Source organism: Rutidosis leptorrhynchoides, chromosome 7 (genome assembly GCF_046630445.1).
Source record: "Rutidosis leptorrhynchoides isolate AG116_Rl617_1_P2 chromosome 7, CSIRO_AGI_Rlap_v1, whole genome shotgun sequence".
Lineage (NCBI taxonomy): Eukaryota > Viridiplantae > Streptophyta > Magnoliopsida > Asterales > Asteraceae > Rutidosis > Rutidosis leptorrhynchoides.
This window is the reverse complement of record NC_092339.1, coordinates 188,692,345-188,711,576: the sequence shown is the minus strand read 5'-3', so window position 1 is coordinate 188,711,576 and position 19,232 is coordinate 188,692,345. Positions and strand designations below refer to the sequence as shown.

Sequence of the window (19,232 nt, the reverse complement as noted above, 5' to 3'; positions counted from 1 at the left end):
GATTCGTAATCTTTTGCGTGAGCTTCATTGTCCTCTTACTTCTGCTACCTTGGTTTACTGTGATAATGTCAGCTCCGTCTACCTCTCTACTAATCCGGTTCAACATCAGCGAACCAAGCACATTGAGATCGATATTCACTTTGTTCGTGATCTAGTTGCTCAAGGACAGGTACGAGTCTTACATGTTCCATCCAGATACCAGTTTGCTGACATCTTCACCAAAGGACTCCCGCATGCACTGTTTGACGAGTTCAGATCCAGCTTGAGCATCCGGAGTACTCCCGCTCAAACTGCGGGGGGATGTTAGACTAGATATTTAGCCCATAGCCTATATTATTTGTATTGTATGGGCTCGGTCCAATTAGCTTGGTTAGGGTTATTTGCCTATATATATGACTTTATGTTATGTACGTAATCAATCAATAATTAAACACCATATCATTTGTTAACACTCAAAGCGGTTTGCTTCATATTTTTGGTTTGCTCACTTGTTGATATACATAGTTGAAGTTGATGTTATATGATTTTGCATTAGTTGGTTTTGTGTTATTAGTGCATTCTGTATTCAGATGAATGAATTGTATTAGGGTTAAAAGTATAAAATTGTTGAATCTATTCATTAAACGTAGATATGAATAAATTAGAACACAACTAGATCTTCTGATCAAATTTGTTTTTAAGGCTTCTTAACAAGCTTCAACGTGTTGTACTTACTACATGATAATTATCAGTTTAAAAGAGACTAGTAACCGTTGTGTATGTATTCAATTGTGTTAACGATAACTCTTAAACTGTCGTTAGCAAAATCTTCGTTTAAATTCTTATTTTTTTCCCAAAAAATTCAACTTAATGTAGAAAATATATTTTTGAAAACGCAAATTCTTAACCATCTTCTCTTAGATAAAAAAAAAAAATCCTGATTTATATAGCTTGAGTCCGTCGAATAAAGAGAGATTACTTTCTCTATTTTTGAGGGTGTTTTCACTCTGGGTAGAGATTTTTGAATAGGAGAAATATTGTCTACATCTCACCTCCCCATACACTATTTATGTGGTATTGAGTTTTATTGTTGTTGTTTTTTTTTTTATAAATATAATATTCATCTCTATGTATCTCATTTTATATATAAAAAAAAAGAGATGATTCTCACACACTATTTTTTAATTTATACATACTTTTGTACTATAAACTTAAAATTATATCTCTACATTTATTTAAAAAATTAAACTTATATTATTATTCTAAACATAAATAAGGGTATAATAGCCAATTAAATATGTATGAATCAAAAAATAGTGTTTGTGATCACTTTCCATAAAAAAAAAAAAAAAAAAAAAAAACAATTCTACTAAGTAATTTATTTATTCCGAAGTGGTCATTTTGTTCTCCACCCTTTGTCCTTTCACCAAAACCTAACTTTTGGATCCATTAACCCGTCAAAACTCTCTGACGACCGTCATGTCTCTCGTTCGCCGGAGCTCCAGTCTCCTGAAACCGTACACCACCACCGCATCCACCACCTCATTTCTCAACAGCCGTCGTCACTTCTCCACCGACGACACAACCACAATCACCGTGGAAACCAGTGTTCCATTCACCGGACACAACTGCGAACCACCGTCGCGATCCGACGACACTACACCGAAAGAATTGATGAAATTCTTCACGGATATGGCTCTTATGCGTCGTATGGAGATAGCCGCCGATTCGTTATACGTTTAATATTTTGTTAATATTTCACAATTTAATAATCACACATATGCATATATTCATACATATCTATTTACACATAATTGTTCGTGAATCGCCAAGAGCAGTCGAAGGGTAATTGATTGCATGAACATAGTTCAAAGTTTTTGAGATTTCAACATTACAGACTTTGCTTATCGTGTCGGAAACATATAAAGATCAATTTTAAATTTGGTCGGAAATTTCAGGGTTGTCACACAATGAGGCTGAAACATCTTTTAATACATTGAAAGAGAAGATGAGTACAGCTCCAGTTCTAGCTCTTCAAAATTTTGAAATGCCATTTCAAGTAGAGACATATGCAAGTGGGATGGCAATGGGAGATGTGTTGTTACAGGACAGACATCCAGTAGCTTATTTCAGTAAGAAGCTAAGTCTGAAATTACAAAGATCATCAACTTACATAAGAGAGTTACATGCAATAACATATGCTATAGCTAAGTGGAGGCAATACCTCTTAGGGGGCAAATTCACTGTAACGACCCGACCAAAACCGTTATTGACGGCGCCGTTAACTTAGGTCCCGTTGCGTGGTCGTAGTCCCTATATGAGACTCGTTTGACCAAAATTATGTCGCATTCATTTGAAACGTACAAGACTTGCAAAGTTTAGTTTACAAACAATTCGACAACAAGTTTAAGATTACAAAAATTGTAAAGTATAAATGAAATAACTTGCGACATAATTAGTTTAAAAACACAGTTGCTATAAATAGCGTAAGTATGTAAACAATATGTTTGAATCCAAAGGTGCTATCACTAGCGTATGCATGTATGTATGCTTGACTCCAAGCATGAAATCAGAGTGTATGCATGTATGCTTGACCCCAAGCAAGTATGAATGTACGCGGAAGCATGTATCAAATAGCCATGTATGAACCTGAGAAACATATAGAAAACTGTCAACGAAAAACGTTGGTGAAATCATAGGTGTATTAATAAAAGTTATATTTTGAACCACAAGATTTAGTATTTCCATAAATTGATCATCCAAAAGTTGCATTCCAAAAGTTGGTTCGCGAGCACCCAATTATCAATGCTTAACATTTCCTTCCATAGAACCCCATCACTTAGTGTTAGAACATACACTGTTTCACGAAAATATATTCCATTCGTAAACGGTAGCGAACCGTTTGAATGAGGGTTTGTCAAACCCATATGGATCCATACAACATAAGTTCTCGCTTACACCCGGCAAGTGTAACTAATGATAATCGAATTGAGGATTTTTGTTCTAAACTCGCTGTAGAATGTTTGTTTCATCGAACTTGTGTTCAAAACATAAAAATAAGTAGTATAAGATGTAACAAAGTATATGTTCCTCAGCCCACAATTTAAAGGTATAAAAAGTTGTTGAAAAGGTGGGACTATGATCTCACCTCGAGTGCACGAGTATAAAAGTACTTCACAAAGTAAACGTGTGCATGAAAGTTGCTTAGCCTTGACCTAAACAAATAAGTTGTATCAATTAACCGGTTACGACACAAGGTCGGGCGAAATGTGTTCAATTAGTCCTATGGCTCGTTATGACTCGAATAGTATAGCATGTGAATCACGTTGTCAAGTTTCATGCAAGAATCAAGTATAAAATAAGATTAGAACGATTGTATAAGTGTTTTGTTAAGTTTGACTAAAAGTCAAACTTGGTCAAAGTCAACGAAAAAGTCAACACATTCGGGTCGGGTCCCAAACTATTTTTCTAAGCTTAGAAGTCATATATGAGCATGTTGGCCAAGTTACATGTTAATCGGAGGTGCGTAGCTTAGCAAACATTTTTCGAAATTTGACAAAGTAGGTCAGAACCCAAACACGGCTATTGCCGCGCCGCGGCCAGAGGTGTCGCGCCGCGACATTAGGCGTGGCCTGGTACCTGGTCAGTTTCAAAAGTTCAAGTCTTGATCCAAAATTCAATTTAGCACAAAACGCAAACCGTAAACACTTAGAATACGCATCTTATATCATTGGAAAGCTCTTTTGACAAGGAATACAATTAACTACCTTTCACGAGCAAAAACATCAATTACAATAACCGAAAACTTGTCAATTGATCAAGAAGGGTTTATTTTCAAAGTTTCAAGTTCGTAAAACGTATTTTATGATTCGGGAATCCAATTTACACATACGATATGCCGTTTCGAAGGTAATTAAGCATACAATGCATCTAAACACTTACTAACAACATTAACAAGCATTCAACTCATCAAAAGTTCATTTCAAAGTCTATCAAATCCTAACCAAAATTCACAAAAAATCAATAATCATGTGTTTGAAGTTTTCTTAATCAACCTACGCATCAAAACGAAGCTAGTGATACTAGTAACACAATTAAAACATGAACTTTAACAATCAAACAACATTTAATCTTCCAAAATGCAAGATTAAGCAAACCCATTTCAAATGTTCAAACTAGTTACTCAAAACAACAAATCGAGCAAGTAAATCATATTTTCATGCTAGACACGAGCCATAGACACTAACTAACACCATTTCAAATCAAAAACACGAATTTAGAGAAATCTAGAGTTTTAGAAATGTTACCCAAACGAGATGAAGTTGGTATCAAATTGTAGAGGATGAAGAGAGGATTCCAAATATGTAATTTGTTTTGTTGTAAGCCTCCTAGATCGAATTTAGATGATGAATGATTGAATTGGGTGTTTGTGTGTGTGTTCTTGCTAGAGAGAAAGAGAGAGAGAGATGGAGATGATTGAATGGTGGTGATTGGGGTGGACTAGTTGACCTAGTCAACTAGTTTGCCCCGTGTCAATTTTAGTCCCTCGAGTTTAGAAGCGGGTGCGGGATTTTACCGAACGGATATTTTGAAAACGCTCGAGTAAATGAGTGATGTTATAATTAAATAACGGAAATATTATGAACGTTAGTCAACGAAAGTTACGAATTTAAATAATGAAGGATATTATTTAAAAAAAAAAGACGGTGTTAAAATAAATTAAACGGAAAAACGCGGGATGTTACATTATCCACACCTCAAAAGAAATTTTGTCCCGAAATTTAGTTGGAAGTAGTAGTTGTTGAATCTTCCTCGAGCTCTTGCGTAGGAAATTCTACGGATAAGTGGAGGTACGTCCTTGGGCAATTCAACGGACTTCGACGGTCGGGATTTTATGTTGTTTTAAGATTTGGTTTCACGATTCACGGTTTCATCCGGTTCTCCTAGGAAGTGGAATTTGTCATTGATAGTAAGTTCATCTGAAAGGAATAACAAGTTCTTGTTTGCAAGACACGTCCTTAAGTTGATACATCGGATGTTGGATAAACGGAGACTCAAAATGAGTCGGAAAATGTAAACGGCTAGCAACGGGTTCAAAATGCCCCAAGATTTCAAAAGGATTAAAAATATCGCGGATTTAGCTTTCTATGTTTCCCGAGACGGATTACACCCTTCCAAGGTGCGACTTTAAGATTTCGCGGTTACCCAATTGGAATTCAAAATGTTTACGTCTAACATCGGCGTAGCTCTTGGTGAATACGAGTTGTGTTGGGTCTTGCTTGAATATGAATAATTTTTTTTTTTTTCGGTTGTTCATGAATATACTCGGGCCCGGTGAGTTGATCATCGTTTACTTTGTTCGACAAAAGAGAATGACGTTTCCGGTCACATGTGGTTTCAAAAGGTGTGACGTTAAGAATCGAATGATAACTATCGTGGTAAGAGAATTCGGTTAAAAGCAAAGATTTTTCTCAAGAAATTTTGAAGTCGATAACACGAATTCGTATTACGGTTTCCAAGGTTTGAATCGTATGTTTGCTCGGTCCGTCGGGTTGTGGTTGATGTGCGGTACTCATGTCTAAACGTGGTCCCGAGACTTTTTGTGAGGCACTCCAAAATCTAGAAGTGAAACGAGGATCTCGATCCGAAACGAGGTACATCTCTTTAAGGTATATTTGAAAGAGTTTGTTAGGATGTGAAAACGTTCGTTGGAACAAGTTTTTGTTTCTCAAGAATTTCGCGCCGCGAAAGATTAATCGGTTTCCAAAAACGTTCGTCGGGACTATTCACCCTCGAGGCGAATACTAGCATAACGTGAAGAGTCTCTCTCCATTGAGAATTTAAAATAAAAGATTTCCTGAACCGAAATTACGAGTGTAAGGCAAGAGAAGTTTCCGTCTTGATGCGAGCATAACGAGTAAGTTGTAGTTAGTCAATAAGACTGTGCGAGGACGAGATAGTATACACGTGTAACGTATGGTCAAAGTTGGGAGAATTCGTCATTCATTCGGAAGCATAAATATAGTTCGACAATAATCGAAGATGTGTCCCTGGTATGGTGGTTGTCAGTACTTTCGGAGTTTTCAGATGTCCAAACATGAAAGGATGAAGTCATGTACATGGCACATGGTGGTGTTTAGGTTGATCGAGTCTAACCACCATCACGTGTCACTAGAACTTTGGTATGTCTTACCGTAATATAACCACGTTGATCGAGTGTCGTTATATTACGCTAACTCATACCTCCATTCCCACATCACTCTATAGATTCAAGTTCGTGTAATCGTGAAGTTTAAAATAAACAAAGTGTAACGACGTCTCTAACGTGACTCGTATTGAATCGAAAGAATTAGTGCAACTATAAAGAAGCGTTCCCCGAGGGAAGTGTATAAATGATTGTTCACGTCAATGTAGTTCGAGTCAGACAATAAGGTATTCAGGTATGAAAAGAGTAACGAGTCATGATAACGAGTAGCACGCAACCGTAGTGATAAATGTTGATGACGATACTCACCTAGAGTAGTGATGGTAGTAACACCAAAAAGTAGATAGTAAGAAACACCAGTGGGAAACCGATAGTAAGTTGAAACGGTGGCAAATAACAATCCGAGAGACAGAGTTCCCGAACAAGTGTGACTAATGAAGTCGTGGTCATCCGTACGCGTATAAACCTTGAATTTACATGTGTTACCAAAAAGTGGCGGAATACGAGTTCGTATGATGAAGGTTGGGTACCATTAAAAAGTTTGCCTAAGAATGATTCAAGTATAATGCACAAGTAGTCAAGTAAGTGCTATATATAGCAAATGTATGTCAGAATGCAAATGCTAACTATCCGGTTGTAGTCTAGACTCACTAATGCGTCTTAACGACTCTGTTAGACACACTAATGCACGTCCTAGTTCCCTACAACCAACGCTCTGATACCACTTGTAACGACCCGACCAAAACCGTTATTGACGGCGCCGTTAACTTAGGTCCCGTTGCGTGGTCGTAGTCCCTATATGAGACTCGTTTGACCAAAATTATGTCGCATTCATTTGAAACGTACAAGACTTGCAAAGTTTAGTTTACAAACAATTCGACAACAAGTTTAAGATTACAAAAATTGTAAAGTATAAATGAAATAACTTGCGACATAATTAGTTTAAAAACACAGTTGCTATAAATAGCGTAAGTATGTAAACAATATGTTTGAATCCAAAGGTGCTATCACTAGCGTATGCATGTATGTATGCTTGACTCCAAGCATGAAATCAGAGTGTATGCATGTATGCTTGACCCCAAGCAAGTATGAATGTACGCGGAAGCATGTATCAAATAGCCATGTATGAACCTGAGAAACATATAGAAAACTGTCAACGAAAAACGTTGGTGAAATCATAGGTGTATTAATAAAAGTTATATTTTGAACCACAAGATTTAGTATTTCCATAAATTGATCATCCAAAAGTTGCATTCCAAAAGTTGGTTCGCGAGCACCCAATTATCAATGCTTAACATTTCCTTCCATAGAACCCCATCACTTAGTGTTAGAACATACACTGTTTCACGAAAATATATTCCATTCGTAAACGGTAGCGAACCGTTTGAATGAGGGTTTGTCAAACCCATATGGATCCATACAACATAAGTTCTCGCTTACACCCGGCAAGTGTAACTAATGATAATCGAATTGAGGATTTTTGTTCTAAACTCGCTGTAGAATGTTTGTTTCATCGGACTTGTGTTCAAAACATAAAAGTAAGTAGTATAAGATGTAACAAAGTATATGTTCCTCAGCCCACAATTTAAAGTTATAAAAAGTTGTTGAAAAGGTGGGACTATGATCTCACCTCGAGTACACGAGTATAAAAGTACTTCACAAAGTAAACGTGTGCATGAAAGTTGCTTAGCCTTGACCTAAACAAATAAGTTGTATCAATTAACCGGTTACGACACAAGGTCGGGCGAAATGTGTTCAATTAGTCCTATGGCTCGTTATGACTCGAATAGTATAGCATGTGAATCACGTTGTCAAGTTTCATGCAAGAATCAAGTATAAAATAAGATTAGAACGATTGTATAAGTGTTTTGTTAAGTTTGACTAAAAGTCAAACTTGGTCAAAGTCAACGAAAAAGTCAACACGTTCGGGTCGGGTCCCAAACTATTTTTCTAAGCTTAGAAGTCATATATGAGCATGTTGGCCAAGTTACATGTTAATCGGAGGTGCGTAGCATAGCAAACATTTTTCGAAATTTGACAAAGTAGGTCAGAACCCAAACACGGCTATTGCCGCGCCGCGGCCAGAGGTGTCGCGCCGCGACATTAGGCGTGGCCTGGTACCTGGTCAGTTTCAAAAGTTCAAGTCTTGATCCAAAATTCAATTTAGCACAAAACGCAAACCGTAAACACTTAGAATACGCATCTTATATCATTGGAAAGCTCTTTTGACAAGGAATACAATTAACTACCTTTCATGAGCAAAAACATCAATTACAATAACCGAAAACTCGTCAATTGATCAAGAAGGGTTTATTTTCAAAGTTTCAAGTTCGTAAAACGTATTTTATGATTCGGGAATCCAATTTACACATACGATATGCCGTTTCGAAGGTAATTAAGCATACAATGCATCTAAACACTTACTAACAACATTAACAAGCATTCAACGCATCAAAAGTTCATTTCAAAGTCTATCAAACCCTAACCAAAATTCACAAAAAATCAATAATCATGTGTTTGAAGTTTTCTTAATCAACCTACAAATCAAAACGAAGCTAGTGATACTAGTAACATAATTAAAACATGAACTTTAACAATCAAACAACATTTAATCTTCCAAAATGCAAGATTAAGCAAACCCATTTCAAATGTTCAAACTATTTACTCAAAACAACAAATCGAGCAAGTAAATCATATTTTCATGCTAGACACGAGCCATAGACACTAACTAACACCATTTCAAATCAAAAACACGAATTTAGAGAAATCTAGAGTTTTAGAAATGTTACCCAAACGAGATGAAGTTGGTATCAAATTGTAGAGGATGAAGAGAGGATTCCAAATATGTAATTTGTTTTGTTGTAAGCCTCCTAGATCGAATTTAGATGATGAATGATTGAATTGGGTGTTTGTGTGTGTGTTCTTGCTAGAGAGAAAGAGAGAGAGATGGAGATGATTGAATGGTGGTGATTGGGGTGGACTAGTTGACCTAGTCAACTAGTTTGCCCCGTGTCAATTTTAGTCCCTCGAGTTTAGAAGCGGGTGCGGGATTTTACCGAACGGATATTTTGAAAACGCTCGAGTAAATGAGTGATGTTATAATTAAATAACGGAAATATTATGAACGTTAGTCAACGAAAGTTACGAATTTAAATAACGAAGGATATTATTTATAAAAAAAAGACGGTGTTAAAATAAATTAAACGGAAAAACGCGGGATGTTACATTCACCATATTCACTGACCACAAGAGCTTAAAAAGTCTAATGGAGTAAACCATACAAACCCCTGAGCAACAACATTACCTCACCAAATTATTAGGATATCAGTATGAAATTGTATACAAGCCTGGAATACAAAATGTAACTGCTGATGCTTTATCCAGAATAGCTGTGGTAGATGGGTCTTTTATGGCAATTTCACAGATTGATTTAATTCAGGATTTAAAATAGTATTTAGTTACTGATAGTGAAGCTCAAGAATTGATGGTTGATATTGTGGATAATCCGATTAAAAGATAAGGGTGGAAAGTCAGAGATGGATTGATTTACTATAAATGCGGGTTATACATACCTAATCATAGTGAATTGAGGCAAAAATTGTTAGAAGAATACCATTCTTCTCCAATTGGTGGACATGCTGAAGTTCATAGAAGTTATATGAGAATAGTAGCCAATTTTTATTGGAAAGGAATCAAAAAGGATATGACTGAATTCATTAAAAACTGCAATATTTGCCAACAGGTTAAAACCCTAAATGTGGCTCCTTATGGGTTACTACAACCTTTGGATATTCCACAATAAGTTTGGGAGGATCTAAGTATGGATTTCATCACTGGTTTACCTAATTCTTATGGGTATACAGTGATTTGTATGGTGGTGGACAGGCTAACCAAAGGTGTGCACTTTGGTGGATTGACTGCAAATTATTCTGCTGTTACAGTTGCTAATCTGATGTTTGAAATGGTGTACAAACTGCATGGCATGCCTAAATCTGTGGTGTCTGATAGAGATAAGGTATTTGTGAGCAAGTTTTGGACAGAATTATGTAAAGTGACTAAAATAAAATTGAGAATGTCATCTTCTTACCATCCTCAGACTGATGGGCAAATAGAGGTTATTAACAGATGTTTAGAGAAATATTTGAGAAGCTTTGTGGCTGATATTCCTAAACAATGGTCCTCACCAGTGATCTCAGATTATTTACAAGACAATGTTACTGTTGAAGCATTACATGTGATACTTCAGGATAAGCATGAGAAAATTAGGATTCTGAGAGAGTGCTTGTTAAAAGCAACTGCCCAAATGAAGTTGATGGCTGACAAACACAGGACTGCACAGTGTTTCATAGAAGGTGATATGGTATGGGTAAAGTTACATCCGTACAGACAGCTGTCAGTAGTCAAAAGGGTGAATCAAAAATTGAGCAGGAAATATTTTGGTCCTTATAAAGTGCTTAAACAATTTGGCCCAGTTGCTTATAAATTGCAATTACTAGAATATTCCAAGATTCATCATGTGTTTCATGTGTCCTTATTGAAGAAATTTAGAGGAGATGAGCAAACTAATTGTGTTCCATTGCCAGAATCAGATAATATGAGTGGTCAAGTTCTGTGGCCTCAACATGTGTTGGAGGGAAGACAAATTTTAAGAGATGGAAAATTGATTGACCAAGTGTTAGTCAAATGGGAGTTATTGCTCATGGAAGAAGCTACTTGGATAGATGCAGAAGAATTCAAATCACTGGAAGCAAGAAGGAACCATGAGGACATGGTTAATTTGGAAGGAGAAAGTGATGATACAGTCAACACCAAAGTCAACTTTGAAGTCAATACTAAAGTCAACGAGGGTAGCAGACCTCAACGTTTGAAGATACCATCCAAAAGGTTGAAGGATTACGAGCTGGCTAAGAAGTGAAGATGGCAGTTATTAGTAGTTGAGTCTGTTAGAGGTTGGTTGTTAATAGGACACGTGTCAAGCTGTAATCAAAAGAGTTGTTAGTATTGAACGGCTAGAGATTAGGATTAGTTGTATAAATACAATTTGTACTGATGTAATATTCAGTCAATCAATAAAATCAATTTCAATTCAAAGGAGATTGTGCCTGTCTCGAATAAGGCATATCATTTTAAAGCCAAAGGAAGAGTCTAGCCCAAAAGACATGTTCAATGGTTAGGAGAACCCCTTAGGCTTAAGTACCCTAATGTAGTTTCCTGCATGACCAATGTGGGATTGTATCATTGCACACCCCATCAAGTGCTGACGTCCTTGTTGGCCCGTTGGGTGCTCGTTGGACCACTCTAGGTAGCTCTCACAAGGGTTTTTTTTATTTCGCTAGGTCGCCCCTTCCACATCGCATGTTGGCCCGTTGGGTGCTCGTTGGCCCACTCTAGATGGCTTTCACTCTAGACTTTTTCGCTAGGTAGCCCTTTTCTAGGTCGCATCTTCCGCTACGCGTGGTGCCCACTCTAGATATTCCCGGTAGCCCTCTCCTAGGTCGCCCCCTCCGAAAACGCGACCTCTTAATGAGAGCACCAAATGATACGAACTTAAAGCCAAAGGAAGAGCCTAGCCCAAAAGACATGTCCAATTTTTAGGAGAACCCCTTAAGCTTAAGTACCCTCATGTTGTTTCCTACATGACCGATGTGGGATTGTATCACTATGCCAGGAATCAAAAACCAGAAATACAACAACATCCAATTAATGTTAATGTCTAATTTGGATTGAACTCAGCAGCAACCGTTATGGCAGAAGTCGTATTGCATTTTCGGAGAGAATTAGGGTTTCGCTCGTGATAAAATTGTGAATGAAATTGATTTGTTGAAACCCCAAAAATTGTATATGCATCCCGTGTTTTTAAAGGGTATTTTTGGAATAGAATTGTGTAGTGAAGACTTATTGATCAATAATTAAATCTAATGGTGTAGTTAAGAGGTTACTAATTGTAATTTGTTTGATCTAATGGTTGAGATTAAAAGTTTGGTTTTAAGATATCTCAATTAACACTTTTCTTTAATGTATTATTATTATTATTATTATTATTATTATTATTATTATTATTATAAATTTAAGAATACAAATACATGAGCTGATGTCATTGGTATTTAAATGGTATAAGCTAATGATCATCATATTATCTATTAACAAATCAGATTAATGACGACACGTAACAGGGTTACATCCAAAGACACATGAAGAGCCGACAAAAACCATTTTGGCAAAGATAACCAAACACCGAAAGAACAACGACTTGAGTTGAATACGCCGAGAATCATAAACAAAGACAATCACAAAACACCCAAGTTGTTACGCACGGGACCCCACCCGATTCCTAAAGTGGCTTTTAGCGTTTAAATTTTGTTTCCCGACTAATTGCAAAGTCTAAGAAGTCTCTAAAGTTTTCTATATCATCCGTAATATAATTTCTATAGGTACTATCCTCTGGTATTAGTCTCTAAAGTTTTCATAATATACACAAAGCACGTGTTATAGGGCAAATCACAATAACTACTTACTCGTATTAGTCTACTATCTTCTACCGAAACGTCGCTATCTAGCATGAAATTAAGTCACACCTATTCACACTTTTAATACCACACATAGCATGTCGATCGTCTACCTATTGCAGTAGGCACTAGTCTCATCATATCGGGTCATATCGTCAACCACATATTAAATTTATGAATCTACCTTGTACTTCATTGAATAGGAGACTTAAGTGGCATATCTAACTTCTGAAGATCTTGTTTAACAAGTTTTCGATTCATTAATTTTTGTGTGTGTAAACATGTAGTTTTAAAGGCTTTACAAAATAGTAGATTGGCAAATATATATGAATGTTGTTATGATTTCGAGAGCACCAGTATGGCAAATATGAACATCAAATCTTTCAGGACCTATATTCATTATGTAATACGGAGTACAAACTAAAAACTAAAAACGTAATGTAAAGGTTAAGATGATACGTTCAAAATTGAGTAATCAATGAATGTGAATGCAAAGGTTAAGTGAATGTGAACTTTTTTGTGTGTGAAAAATAATGTTCTTTGGATGAAGTGAAAACATTATAAAAATATTCAAAACAATCTACGAAAATATTATTTGAAAATTTTATCGAATAAGATCGAGCGCAAGAATCCCAAATCCCTAGTATCTGGGTGATGAACCGGTCGTAAAGCTGCAAATCATTTGTGTACAGTTGATGGTCGAGATAAGCTGACCGTGACGGAGAAATTATAGCCAGGGTTAGAGAGTTATCGTTCACTACTCACTTGCAAGTGGGTAAATCTGCAATCTTTTTCAAGAAAATTGTTATAAACTTAAAAAGTTAGGTAAATTGGTTAATTACCCAAATTAAAAATTATGTAAATTATAATCGAGGACTTAAAGCAGTTTGCTTCATATTTTTGGTTTGCTCACTTGATATACATAGTTGATTGATGTTATATGATTTTGCATTGGTTTGTTTTGTGTTATTAGTGCATTTTGTACTCAAATGAATGAATTGTAATAGGGGCCATGTCAATAAATGTATAAAAATTGTACAATCTATCAATTAAACGTAGATATGAATCAATTATTAGTATATGATAGTTATTAATTTAAAAATGACTAGTAACCGCGGTGTACAATGCAATAAAGCATGTTAACGATGTCTCTTAAAATTATCGTTAGCAAAATGTTCGTTATAATTCTTATTTTTTCCAAAAAAATTCAACTTAATGTAGAATATATATTTTTGATGAACTGAAGGTCTTAACCATACTTTTATTGCTACGGGAAAAAAAAAAAATTACTGATTTATATAGCTTGAGTAAATTTTATTTATGTTGTTTTTATAAAATATGTCTACATCTGTTTGTATCTCACTTTATAAAAAAAAAAAAAAAACAATTCTAATTTATTTATTCCGAAGTGTCATTTTGTTCATTTCCTGTTCTCCACCCTTTGCCCTTTCACCAAAACCTAACTTTTCGATCCATCAACCCATCAAAACCCTCCGACGATCGTCATGTCTCTCGTTCGCCGGAGCTCCGGTCTCCTCAAACCGTACACCACCGCCGCATCCACCACCTCTTTTCTCAACAGCCGTCGTCACTTCTCCACCGACGACACAACCACAATCACCGTGGAAACCAGCGTTCCATTCACCGGACACAACTGCGAACCACCGTCGCGATCCGTCGACACTACACCGAAAGAATTGATGAAGTTCTTCACGGATATGGCTCTTATGCGTCGTATGGAGATAGCCGCTGATTCGTTATACAAATCGAAACTAATCAGAGGGTTTTGTCATCTGTACGATGGACAGGAAGCTGTGTGTATAGGTATGGAAGCAGCAATTACGAAAAAAGATTGTATAATCACTGCGTATCGTGATCATTGCATATATTTAGGGCGTGGTGGTAGTTTGCTTGAAAGTTTTGCTGAATTAATGGGAAGACAAGATGGTTGTTCAAATGGAAAAGGTGGTTCAATGCATTTTTATAAAAAAGATGCTTGTTTCTTTGGTGGTCATGGGATTGTAGGTGCTCAGGTGCCATTAGGTTGTGGTTTGGCGTTTGCTCAAAAGTATAGGAAGGAAGATCATGTTACTTTTGCTATGTATGGTGATGGTGCTGCTAATCAAGGACAATTGTTTGAAGCTTTGAATATGGCTGCCCTTTGGGACTTGCCTGCTATTTTGGTCTGTGAAAACAATCATTGTAAGGCTTCTTATATGAATTTTTCTATGATTTTTACTCAATCATTTAGTGTGTTTTCTGTTTGACTCTAGGTGTTTATTATGGATGCTATTTAACATGTGTAATGTTTGATTATTTTAATGTTGAATTGTAGACATGGTAACACCTTAACACCACTAAGAAGCAAAATAAAATGTGGAAAACAGTGATAGCTGTATGTATATGTTTATGTACACCTTAAGTAATGATTGGTTGAGTTTTTCTTTTATTTGTTTGTTGTTTTGGCTCGGAAATTCATGGTATTAAGTTAACTGAAGGTTTTGGTTAATTATGTATGAAGTTTATGGTTTTAGTTTGGGGGTAAGAAATTGGGAATTAAAGTTTCTTGAATTTAAAATTACCTGTTGTAATCAGGAAGGAACTGGTTAACTTGAGAATGAAGTATGATATAAGTATACATGGGAATGGTGTTAGGGAAACAATTTCGTGAGTGTGGTTGTATCTATTCATGGACTGGAATAGAATAGTATGGTTTGTTTGTATTGTGGTTGTTCATTTACCTTTTAAGTATGCATTTTACACATTATATGATATGATATGAATTGAGGTTTGTTTGGTTGGGTTGCAGATGGTATGGGTACAGCAGAATGGAGAGCTGCAAAGAGTCCCGCTTACTACAAGCGAGGGGACTATGTTCCTGGTTTGAAGGTGAGTGTCACTCGTATGTTTGGACAGGATTTTAACTATTATCACTTGTTATTGGTATTATAGTGTTTATTTTTTCTCTTTCCATTTCTCTGAAAACAATTCTGCTTTGTTAATATGCTTTATATGATTTGTTGGTAGTTTGATACCCAATCTCAGGCCCAACCCTGGTCAACTCTATTATATTGTATCATATATACTAAAACAACAAAATTTGGTCGTTTGATTAACCAATATGACAAGATTTACAATTAACTCACTTTATGACATTAGTTTCTAAATGTATAGCATGTGATGTTTTTTGTTTTAATTTTCAACTTAATTTTTTAAGTGTTTAATTTATTTATTTTAAACCAAAAAATTTTAGTTTCACATTTTTACTTTTATAGTTACATATTGTTTTAGATTTTTCTAATGAAAACCGTAATGAGTTGTACATACTGATTATTATTGACTTTATAACATTATAATCAACTATATTATGTCGGTTTGTGTGATTAAATAATAGAAAATTAATTATGCGTGTTTGATAGGTTTACTTGATTTTTTTTTTTTTTTTTTTTTTTTTTACTTTTGTTAAATAGAGTACGGTAAAATATTTTAACGGAAAACGTACAGTTTTAAACAACGATAACCATCCAACTCCCAGAGAAGCGGGCCCGGTCCATTTACTAGTTTATACTAATATGAATAAAAGTGGTAATTATTATTCTGCACAGCTTGATATTAAGATTCCGATACTTTCTGTTATTTAAGTTGATTCTATAATGGTCATAATTAATTAATTAATACATAGTAATAATTAATATGGATTTGCAGGTTGATGGTATGGATGCCTTTGCTGTCAAACAAGCTTGCAAGTTTGCAAAGGAACATGCTTTGAAGAACGGACCTATTGTGAGTAGCCCATTTGTTTTTTTTCCTTTCCAGTTGGATGTCACAAACATATATATCTTACTTATTGTAATACTAGTAAGCATGGGTAACAGTCTGTCAAAGTTGGATTCAGCATGTCAAAATTGGTCAAAGTCAAAGTTGGGCAACATTCTAATATTAATCTAAACTAGAAATTTAGAGTGTTTGAATGATTATAATATTTGGTGGTTATGTTCAGATTCTGGAAATGGACACGTACAGGTACCATGGGCACTCTATGTCAGATCCTGGTAGCACCTATCGTACACGTGATGAGATCAGCGGTGTCAGACAGGTTCATTCATTTTCACATTTTTTCAAATACAAAACATTATTCTGTATGCATAAATCATACACCTCTTTCTGACGTGTAATTTGTTGTTTCCAGGAACGTGATCCCATCGAGAGATTAAGGAAGTTGGTATTGGCTCATGATCTAGCAACTGAAACAGAACTTAAGGTAATAATTATATCTGTTTAATCTACCATTTGTTGTGTCACTATACTAAATAGATTTGATAATCTGGAATGGTATTTGGCAAACGAATAGCTACATTACGATGATCATTTTTGGCTAACATTTTTTATTTTTTTCTTTTCTCTTCCGTTTTACAATACTGAAAGCATGTTTGACTATTTATTATTATCAATAAATAAGCTGGCTGTAATGTAATCTAATCTGCTCTATTGTTTTTAATAATTTTTTTTTTCTTTTTCAGGATATAGAGAAACAAGCCAGAAAGCAAGTTGATGAAGCCATTGCTAAAGCAAAGGTAACAACTAGTCAAAGTTATCTTTATTATTTATGTAGGCAATTATAACCTCCTTCCACTGATGTTTGCTTGAATAGATCATAATTGTTGTATATTAATTAATCATTTTTTTAATCTGTATTTTTTCTTATTTCCTCAATTGTTTAAAACCAATGATGGATTGTCAATCTTATAGTTATCTTTCTATGAAACTACAGGAAAGCCCAATGCCAGCTGAATCAGAACTTTTTACCAATGTTTACCGTAAAGGATTTGGGGTTGAGGTATTTATCCATTCAGTTTCTGTTAATTGTTGAATTGCATAACAAACTGATGTCCTTTTATTTATTTATTTATTTATTATATATTTTTTTTTTTTGCGGTATGCGTTGTTTGCATCAAATAAAGGTTGACAAACTTCTAGTAAATTTGACACTAGTATGACCTGCTTACCCCCATAAAGAATATTATAATCATAATTTTATACTTTTTGACTTTTTTTTTGGTAAAGGGCCCAAAAAAAAAGTTTAAGTTCTTTCTAATCTTATTCACTTGAGATAATATCATAACAAACTTTTTTTTTTTTTTGTGTTGCAGTCGTTTGGAGCAGATAGGAAAGAGTTGAGAACTACACTTCCGTGATAAAAAACGAGATTATTAACATTTCCCCTTCACTCCAACTCTGCTCTTCATACACTGAAACGAGAATAATAACAACAGAAAAAAAAAAAAAAACACGAATGAATAACACATTTCTCTGCTGTTTTGCTTTTTTTACTTTATACGAATTTTGTGGTCAAATCTATGGCAAAGAAAAGTTGACATCTTGAGTTACATTATTATTTGTCGCCAGTATCAGTATGCGGCTGACTATTTGCTTCTGGGCTTATATGTTTTGATTTGTAACCGTATTGTTTTTGTGAAGTCTTCTAATGTTGTTTGCTTATAGACATTGGATTGGTGGTTGTGTCTTTTGTCTTTTCAAACCAGTAGACTCGAACTTTTGCTTATTACTACAATAATGAGTTTGAAAAAAGCTGAAAAGTGAGTCACCTATTTGATTGTATCTACAAGTGCTCAATTTCGCATGTTATAATTGGAATCGTTTGTGATCCAAAGGGAGGGTTGTTTCTATCCTTGTCAGTGGTAGGTATATAAAAGCACTATTGTAAACGGCGTCTGCGACGCCCGTTGTGGCGTTTTTGGTGACTAAACCGTTTAGACCTCGTCCCATTTTCTTATAAGCTGGTCAACGATCAAAAGTCAGGTTAAATGCAGGAAAAATTGGGGGCTAAAAGTCAGAAATTCTGTTAAAATCGGTTATAAGTCGGTCAAATCAATCAAAATTAATGCTAATAGCAATTATAGGTATAAACTTGTCAACAAAGGTTTTTTTAGCTCTAAAATATGTGTAAATATATATTTATATATATAAATGTCAACATTCGTCAACATCCGTTTCGACCCCGTCTCGACTCCGTTTTTTCCGTTGCGACGTTTTGATGTTGCTACCGTTTCGGCCCCGTCTCGCTTCTTTTTCAACCTTCTATAAAAGTGTGTTCATTTATTCGTTGTTTAATTTACTAAATCGGGACCCATTATTCTGTGGTGGCAAGCCAAATGCTATCTTGAATTCTTGATAAACAAAATTTTGGATGATTCCTGCAAATTATTAAATGTCCACAACATTTGCATTTGGGCGATATAGGTTCCCTAAAACCGCTTACTTTTGACTTTTGCGTGTCATCTGGGCTTTATAACCTACACTTCATTTTTTATTTAGAGAGCCGCATCTCGCGCGCGAGAGCTAATTTAGAGGACTACTTTAAATGCTAAAGCAACTCCATATAAAAATATTAGAGCGATTCGAGATTTTTAGGATGGAGGAAAATTCACATTCGAACACTCGTACGAAACACAGTTTTTTTCCCGATAGATCAAGTAATTACAAAGACGATGTAAGGAGAATCGAAGAAAATGGGCTTAAAA

At 35.4% G+C, this 19,232-nt stretch overlaps 1 protein-coding gene across 1 annotated transcript; it reads left to right on the top strand.

Moving 5' to 3' along the window:
- Positions 1–14,103: 14,103 nt before the first annotated feature.
- Positions 14,104–18,254, top strand: LOC139857042 (pyruvate dehydrogenase E1 component subunit alpha, mitochondrial-like). Its single transcript, XM_071845751.1, has 8 exons — positions 14,104–14,892; positions 15,500–15,579; positions 16,396–16,473; positions 16,691–16,786; positions 16,880–16,951; positions 17,211–17,264; positions 17,462–17,527; positions 17,841–18,254. Exons 1-8 carry the CDS (start codon positions 14,196–14,198, stop codon positions 17,883–17,885), a joined length of 1,188 nt encoding a protein of 395 aa, XP_071701852.1. The 5' UTR covers positions 14,104–14,195; the 3' UTR covers positions 17,886–18,254.
- The last annotated feature ends 978 nt before the right edge of the window (positions 18,255–19,232 follow it).